This window comes from Rhinolophus ferrumequinum, chromosome 3 (assembly GCF_004115265.2).
Source record: "Rhinolophus ferrumequinum isolate MPI-CBG mRhiFer1 chromosome 3, mRhiFer1_v1.p, whole genome shotgun sequence".
Classification (NCBI taxonomy): Eukaryota; Metazoa; Chordata; class Mammalia; order Chiroptera; family Rhinolophidae; genus Rhinolophus; species Rhinolophus ferrumequinum.
Genome location: NC_046286.1, coordinates 3,103,413 through 3,112,601, shown reverse-complemented (window position 1 = coordinate 3,112,601; position 9,189 = coordinate 3,103,413). Strand labels below are relative to the sequence as shown.

General features: G+C 48.2%; 1 protein-coding gene across 1 annotated transcript; it reads right to left on the bottom strand.

Moving 5' to 3' along the window:
• Nucleotides 1–1,030: 1,030 nt before the first annotated feature.
• LOC117016873 (HLA class II histocompatibility antigen, DQ beta 1 chain-like) lies at nucleotides 1,031–8,532 on the bottom strand. The gene is made up of 6 exons (XM_033096655.1): nucleotides 8,317–8,532; nucleotides 6,597–6,866; nucleotides 3,061–3,342; nucleotides 2,474–2,584; nucleotides 1,963–1,983; nucleotides 1,031–1,373 (listed from the first exon to the last, which is right to left on the bottom strand). Exons 1-6 carry the CDS (start codon nucleotides 8,411–8,413, stop codon nucleotides 1,360–1,362), a joined length of 795 nt encoding a protein of 264 aa, XP_032952546.1. The 5' UTR covers nucleotides 8,414–8,532; the 3' UTR covers nucleotides 1,031–1,359.
• Nucleotides 8,533–9,189: the final 657 nt, after the last annotated feature.

Here is a 9,189-nt window from a genome sequence, read left to right as displayed (position 1 = left end):
GCATCACTGGAGACCGGCCGCATCATCATTTGTGTGAGTGTCTTTTTTCATTCCCACTCCCCCATTCAGGTACTGTTCGATTTGTGGCGGCTGGCACGCCACAAGTGATAAGATTAAGCTCTCTCTGCTCAGCTCTGTGAAACAATTTCAACATGTGATATATGTCCCTTAAAAGAGTTGCATACCTCACCTCAAGGACTTTCTGCTTCGGCTGTTTGAAGATCAACGTAATTGGTTTGGGTTGTTTCTATAACGTGATAAGTGAGTCTCACAGACCGTGCCAGAAAAACACTGCTACTCCCTTGTATATTTATCAATAAAAACCTCTAGTTGGCTTTGTTCTGGGCTCGTCTTTCATGACTGTGAGACCCCTGGCCTTCTGAGATTTAACTGCATTAAGTCTCTGTATGTTTCTTTCTTAAAACTTAACCCAAAGCTGCCCCTTCTCACACCCTCACTGCCTGTGTTGTGCTGGAGGCGACAACAGAGAAAGACAGGAAGGTGCACAGATGAGGGTAAAACAGAGAAGAAAGAGATCTCACTGAATATATGGACTTAGTCATTTCTGAAATCAACTTGACCCCAACAAAATAAATTTGTGTTGGATTTCTACCATCTGAAACCAAAAATAATACTTTTATTGCTGGTTATGCTTTCTCAAAAATAAAAATTGACCTCAATCAACGTGATTTGCCAGGATATATTTGAAACATTAGCGACTGGGGGCCACTATATCGGCCTGCAAACAATTCCACTATCCTTACTTACATTCTCAACAGACTGGACGAGAGGTGGCATATCCTGGCGCCACTGCACTCAACATCAATACTAAAGAACCCGGAAGGATGCTACGATTGATTTTCTGTCTCCTCTTTCCACCCTTACATGGCACCCCAAGATGCTTCTAGTTTCCTTTCAAGGAACAACCCTCCTTCTGGTCCCAGGTTGGTTGGGTCATCTCAAAATATATTCGTTTCATTCTGCATTGCTTTCCTACCTCTGCTCATTTAAGGAGGTTCAGGAGACAGAGAACTCATAATATGTTTAATTATGATAAAAGCTGTATAGACAGGTAAACGGTTTTGATGTGCTTCTCTTGAACAGTCCGTGGGGGGAGAAAAGAAACAGAAAAACGCCTTGGGGCCTGAGCATAGGCGAGCCTCCCGGGGTCAGTGCAGGAAGCAGCATGGCAGTCAGATCCTTGGGGTGGGCTCACAGGAGGTGACCTGACTCCATCAGCGTCACTGTAGGACTCTGATGTCAGAGGGACAGGCTGACAGGCAGCTGGGGATTCTGGGCAAGGACAGGCAGGCATTTCAGAAGACAGGAGACCAAGGCCAGTCAAAGTGTCCTCAGGAGTCAGCGCAGGAGCCCTGCAGAGAGAGTGATCGGCACGGGGCACCCTGAGGGACGTCCTCTTCCCTCCCCTGGCCCTGCAGCATCAGACAGAGACGGCTGAGGTCCAGGGCATGTCGTCATTGCCTCCCCCATGTCAGTGTAAAGGGGAAACCAGATAAAGGGGACACGGCACGTCAGCTCCACGCAGATGTGGGAGGCCAGGGAGCAGCTGTTACACTTCTGCGGAATGTGATTTCACTCTTTTTAGTAAATTAGAAGATAGCCACCTTCCTTCCATCACTAGTAGCCTCTTTCCTTCACTTATAAATATCCACAGGCAGTAGCACCAATATGTGGCATGAAGTGGGCATCACCCTGGTCTCTAACACCCAAGATGGGCTCTGGCTCCAAGTTTCACAGAAAGATGCCACCGAAGTTATGGCCTGGTTCTGGACAACAACCCCTGGGGTTTCCTAAGGACACTGGGCAAACTGCTCCTCCAGCTCTCGATCCCGTGGCAGGGAACAGGCCATGAACCAGGCCACTGTGCCCAGGGACACTCACCTCACACCCTCCCCTCTTTACCAGTCACCCCTCCCCCAATGAATAGAGCAGAAATAGTACCTGGCAGGGGCCCACGAAGACCTACAGAAGGAAGTTACACAGAGAAAGGTCTCATTACACAAACAGCCAGGCCCTCACTCACCCCAAAGGGACATGAGATATGCAACTTAACTGGAAATCTATTTCCTCACTGCCCATCAACCACAAGGCCTTCACTGCTCTAAGCTAATGCCCCACTCCCCACCACCACCACCGCCTAATGAATGAAACTATCACTAGAAGGAAGAGAAGACAATGGTCTGACCCTCTGAAAAGAAGAAACTTTCAGAAAGGAGCCAGTGAGATAACAATGACCAGTAAGGAAGTCCTAGAATACACTGCACCTGTCACCTCTGTGGTAGGATGACCTTTCAACCCGTAAAATCAGAGTCCAGTGTCTCCCACCACAACCCACCCAGCCTCCTTCCTTCCTCTCAGGGTCAGGAGGTAAGAGTCACCCCTGCAAGCAGAGACCTCCCTGAACAGAGTTTCCATCACAGCTCACCGTCCCCATGTCCCCAGAGCTCCTTACCCTTCTGTCTCCGGTGACGGATGATAAGGCCCAGCCCGAGGAAGAGCAGCCCCAGCACGAAGCCCCCGAGACCGCTCAGCATCTTGCTCTGGGCAGATTCAGACTGTGCCCCTGGAGAGCAGAGCCCGAGTGTCAGCCTTTGTCCCCACACCCGCGGTGTCCCTTTGGTACAGGAGGGGGAGGTGCCAGGGGAACCCAGTTCTCCATTCTGAGCACCCCTAGGGGACGACCAGACCACAGATCCTTGGACAGTGTTGGGTGGGTGAGAGAAGGGGGGAGGCAGATCCCTGCTCCTCAGGACACATCCCTAACCTTAGACCCTAAGGCTGTAACAGTCAATGCCTCAGAGCTACCAGGCTGGTTCTGGGGCCATGGTGTATGGTGTGACCTCCTAGCACCTGGAAAGGCAATGAGGTCATGCTTCTTCTGATGTCCCTGCCATGGCACAAGAGGCACTCTAGTCTCCTGGAATTTCCAGATCAGTAGTGACACCAGGGATAAGGGAAGGGATAAGATGGGCCAGGGGAAGTTCTGTTTGTCCTCTGTCTTGTGGGGCCCACAGTGAAAGGAAACAAACTGCCCCTTACGCCACTCCACTGTGATGGGGCTCTGCCGGCTGACGTGCTCCACGTGGCAGGTGTAGACATCTCCTCGCTGCAGAGTCGTTTCCAGCATCACCAGGATCTGGAACGTCCAGTCCCCATTCCTAATAAGGGGGGTGGACACGATGCCGGCTGTCTCCTCCTGGTCGTTCCGGAACCACCGGACTTTGATGTGGCCTGGATAGAAATCTGTCACCGAGCAGACCAGCAGGTTGTGGTGGTTTAGCACCTCTGTCTTGGATGGAGAGATGGTCACTGTAGGTTCCACTGTAGGGGAGTAACAGACAGGAGAGGACATAGTGAGATGTGAGCCCACACAGCAAGCCTCCCCGTGGGGCGGAGTCCTCCTTGGAACCAGAGTGGGAAGATCCCCTGATTCCAACTCTTAGATTAGGATCCGAGCTGGGCTACTTTATCAGCTTGAATGAACACATTAGTCAGTTAACTTTTCAGTTTTAAGAAACAATAGTAGTCCTTCTATGGAAGTTATTCTTTTGATACTAATAGATAAAAATGAAACATTTTAAAATTATAAATCGCTATATTATACATGAAAATTTTTTAAATTTAATTCACAAAACTTTAAAAAATAAATATAAACCTGGACTTCTTTCCCCCGACACCTACTGAAGGTGACAGTCAGGATGAGCTCTAGGGAGTCACTCTAGGGCAGTGACACTGTTCTCTGTTAGTCCCAGTGCTCCTCACGGTAGAGAAAGTACATCAGTTTGGAGTCTCCTGCTGCCCATGAGACCATCAGCACTAGTCACGGCCCCACGAACAGTAACAGGGACTGAGAATTAAGAATGCAGAGACATTTCTGTGTCCAATAAAGTATGACAACTGTGACCATCACATCCTTCAAAGCGATACTTGTCACACAGGCTATATTCTGTATTTTACTAACGGAATTTGAGAGTAAGAGCACTTCTTACATGTTGCCCATCAACAAAGCATCTCTCTCAGCTCTTGGCCTAACCTTAACTCAGACGCCATTCTGTGGTAAACTCCCCATAAAGGTTTATATTATTAAATACATAAACTTTCATCTCTACATCATATGTGCCACCTATATTTTATTCACTTGTTGATTCATTTATTCATTGATTCAACAAATGTAAGTTTAACAAGCACTGAGAATAGAAAGATAAACAACAGACCATGGTCCCTGCCCTTACAGAACCTGCAATCTAGTAACAGAGACAAAAAACACACAAAAAAACAACAGAATGTTATTTCAAAAGTTTGTAATTTTGGGAGGAAAAGAAAGGGAACCTTGAAAACAAGTAACACTGATAAAACATCATGTTTGTCCATCTCTGGATTCCTTTATCTTCTCAAATTTCTACTCATGGTCAAGTACGACACATCTCTCCATACCTGTTTACACATCTTACCTTTTCTCTCTGCAACCATTTTACTGCATCTCCATTATTCCCATAGTGTGAAACTATGGTAAATATTTCATGCGTGTTTTATTTATATGATAATATGTTATGTTCTCTTATTTTCCTTTTTCCCCCTAATTTTCTTTTAACATTCAAGTGAGTTTGCCTACCCTTGTCTATCCCCTTACTATTCAGAATTACTTCCTTGTTCTGAAATCAGACATTATTATCATGTATGTTCTCTGTAGAAAATATCCTGAGATTCTTGCAGAGGTTGGTTATTCATTGCAAGAATCCAATGGATTTAATACCCCATATTAAATCATGGGTTTCATATTATGGGTTAATATCTGGGTTAATGAGAATGTAATGTGAACATGGAAGCCTCAGTGGGACTTGGAGGTCAAGTCTCAGCACCCCAACTCACGAGCCATCATCTGGAAGGAGTCGTGCTTTCAGCTTATACTTTAATTCTTGTTCAGATTCTTCTCCCTGGAGACTGGCTGAAATCATGGTCAGCTATATGGACTTATAAAATCTGTCATCTGAGACAGATTGGGGGTAAAAATAGAGGGCACAAGTTCAGGAGAAAAATGTTAGAATATTTTTTATGAAAAAGTCCTGAAACAGCAAAAATATAAGTACTTAGTGGCATTAGGATGTGGTTTAGAAGGCAAGAGAGTGTGAATGTAAGCTAGAGGTTATGTAAACATGCATAGATAACGCTGGCGTCAGACTAAGGATTAACCGATGAATTTTCAATACACTGAAAGTATCATTTTGTCCCACCAACGCTGAGAATAGGCAAGAACAGACTCATTGCTGCTTCTGCTTGTATGTAACTGCCTTTAATGAGGCTTTGCTGCCATTATATACGTGTAGCACATACTTGTACCATAGAACCCAATGAGTGCTGTGTACTCTGGGGAGGCGTCAGGACCTGGTGAAGAACTGTTGGCTAATTACCTAAAGTGTTTTTTATGTGCCAATATCAGCTTATTAAAGTGGTGATGCTAATTCCTCACACACAAGTAGGTGTGAAATTAAATAGCATAAAATAGGTGGTGTTGGTATTGTAAGTTGTCTAAAAATACATGCCCATTAAGTGGATATAATTAACTTTCAAAATATCTACCCCTGAAGTGGACGGTGATGTTGGAGGGAGGCGGGAGGGGGAAGAGGACAGGCAGGGTCTAGGTCAAAAGAAATCTGAAAAGTTTTTTATTCAATAATTTAATATCATCAGTTTGTTATTCCAAAACTTCAGCTCTATTGTGCCATTTGTTGAGCTTCTTTAAGAAATTTAAATTCTGCCTTACACTATTCAAATGTTGTTTTTATTTTTAGCAAACACTTTTTTCCTCAGACTTTGCATTCACAAGTTCTAAATTATTAAGATCTAAGTCAGGAAGAGTTTACTTTAATGCATTAAGCAAAAAGGGTACAAAATAATAAGGTCAGTTTTTGAGGCTCTACTTCCCCTTCTGTTTTCTGTTGAGTCTTAGCGGATGGGTAGCTGAGTACACTTACTCATTCACTTCACAGGGTTTAGTCTGTGTCAGTCACGTGTCAGGTACCAGGCACACAACGACAATGACAGTCTGTCGCCTCAAAGAGGCCCAGGACTAGTGACAGCCAATGAAGTAAACAGCATTGAGGTGAATAATAATTTGAAACCAAAACGTCAAAGTATAACATGGCACGACTCCACCACATCACCACGTGTGCGAGGTGGGTTGCAGCCCTAACCGCCCGGCCGGCGGGCCCCTCGGCGTCGCGGTGACGGGAGCTGAGCTGGGCCCGGCTGGGGGCTCCCGCCGGCGCCGCGGGCCGGGGTGGGGGCCTCGCCGGGCGCGGGGCACCGCCTGGGGACGGTGAGGGACGCGCAGGCGGGCACAGCGAAGGCCCGGGCGGGGTGCAGTTAGCGGAAAGAGTAGGGGGCCCCACAGGCAGGTCCGGCCGCCCCCGCCCGCACTTCCGAGGGCGGCGGACGCCCCTCCCGCGGCTCCGTCCTCGGTCCCCGCCCCGCGCCGCGCACGCCCCGCCTCCCTGTCCCCTCCGTGCGCCCGGGACTCGGCGCGAGGGGCGTCCCCTCCCCGCGCTGCCCCGCGGACGGCGGCGGACCGCGCTCACCTCGCCGCTTCAGGATCGGGAAGGTCTCCAACTCGTAGTTGTGTCTGCACACGGTGTCCAGCTCCGCCCGCGTCTGCTCCAGGACGTCCTTCTGGCTGTTCCAGTACTCGGCGTCCGGCCGCCCCCGCTCGGTCACCGCGCGGTACTCCCCCACGTCGCTGTCGTAGCGCGCGAACTCCTCCCGGTTGTAGACGAATCTGGTCACATACCGCACCCGCTGCGTCCCGTTGGTGAAGTAGCACCGGCACTTAAACTGGAGCACGATATCCTCTGCGGGGAATCAGCGCCGCTCCGTCAGGACGCCGCCCACAGCCCTCGGCCGCCGCTGGCCCGCCGGCGTCGGGGTCGTGGCCACTTGGGGCAGATACGCCTGACCCCGGCGGCGACCTCCGGCTCCCGCCCAACCCGCTCCGAACCGGGACCCTCAGGCCGCTGTGCCCGGGCCTGCCCGCCGCTCTGAGGGCTTCCAGAGCTGCCTGCATGGAGGGAGGGCGCGGAGGACAGCCTGTGTCCAGGGACAGGCCCTGGGACCTGCCTGAGCCCGAGAACGGGCTGAAGGCGGCGGTCGGGTGATTGTACCTCCATCCCTGTACTTAGAGGGATCAGCGCGTTCTCCCATGAAATCCCATTTTCCATAGCACTCTCGGGAACCTCAGAGACAAACAAGTATGCGCACGTGCATGAGAGTTAGGGAATGACGAGAAAGGTCTGGAATTAGGCTTGCCCTCTTCCTGACAAGAAATTTCTCTTTGGACCCTGGGCAAAGTGCCTTCCTTCCCATGCCTGGTTTTACTCTGAGTTTCCAAGTGAACCAACTGCAGTGTGAGGTTCTCTCACTCCGCGTGGTTAGAAGGGACCCAACCTCCCCAGTCCTAGAAAGGAGCATCTGGTTCATAGAAAGAGCACAGGCTCCCAATTAGATCAATTAAATTCCAATTAAACTGTGCCCATTACCCGCTTGGGCCGGTTATTTAGACTACCTATATCATAACTGTAAAAAGAAAGTCATGATACCTGCACGTAGGGCTGTTAGGAAGAGTGAGGACTAAAGATATTACTTCTATGTCTGAAATAAATGGTGTCTCAATACTATTATTTTCCCTCTTTACATTCTCATAAATACAGTCCATTGTCGACGCAAGCCTCTGAATCCCATTCAAGTTACTGTAAGACCGTAAATCAGTGAAACTTGAAGACTGCATGTCTGTGGTCATTCAGTCACCTTGACGCAAATAGGAAGACTTTGCCTCCTCAAGCCCTCCACTCAGAGTCAGGAGTGTAGAGTCTCTTTCCTCAAATACTGAGACTACACAGACACTGCTGCCCTGCATTTCCCCCACCCAGAATCCCACAGTATTAAGTCCAGACAAGGTCTTGGGGGACCCTGAAATGACAAATTCTTCTGTCTCTTCTTTGGAGAAATTCTTACCTTCAAAAATAACACCACTGTCACTTTTCCTGTCACTAGCAGTAGAGGCACACTTTGTCTCGTCCTCCCCATTATAACATCCCCAGGCTTAAGCCTGTGACATGGGGATTGTCCTCACCTAATAATTAAGGTGGAAATGAGAATGTATCTAGCTCTCTTTCCCAAAGGGAGGAAATGAGTGATAAAAGACTGTATTTTGAGATCATAGAATTCCCCACACCGCAGCCCAAGGGTCCCTCAGAGCCTGTCCCCCAGAGTACTGGCTCTGGGCAACAGCTGCCCTGCACTTACGTGGAGAATCTCTGCCCTCAGTCACTGGGGCGCTCAGCACCACCAGCGTCACCATCACAGCTGCTGTCCAAAGGCCTCTGGGGATCCACAGAGCCATCGTCCCAGACTTAACTGAGAGCAAAGGAATAAGTAATGGTAGTCGACACAGCTCACACCTGGTGGCTCTGGTGTACCCACTTCAGAGAATAAAAACCTGTGACAGCGTCCATGCATGGTAGGATTGGAGAGTCCCTAGGAAAGGAACCAATCAGCACTGGAGCTGAAGCACCTCATCTGTCTCTGGGCAGATGTTTTTGATGAAGGTTCTCAATCCAACGCCTGGCACTGTGTCTTCATCAAATTGCCCGGGATGAACATATGAAGTGAAGATTCTTCTCTACAGAAAATCTGAAGGTTGAATGCCTTGGGGGCTTAAAGAACCAAAAGAAAAAGGACTCAAGAGTAGACACCTTTGTGATATTTATTTAAAATCTATTGTTCTTATACTTGTGATTTTTAGTAGGGCAAATAAATGGGGATCACATATCAGGGGAGAGAAAATTTTTGTCACAGAGACGTTCATTTCCATTATCTTATCTTAGACACAGAGAGCCTTAAGTTGTGGTGGGAAGAGCAGCACTCTGAAAAGGAAACGGTTCTACCGCCTTATTTGTTGAAATTACTGAACCTCTTTTTTCCTCAAACTTCTCTTTGGAAAATGTGGGTCATGTTTCATGCACTTTACATCTTGATCTTCATATATACAAACTTAACAGTAATGTGACTAACTGAATATTGCAAAATGTTCCTCTGCTGCCATGTGTAACTGGTGGGAATATCACTTTAACATTAGGAGCAAGAAAACAAACAAAAAATTGACACCCAGCTCTGCTT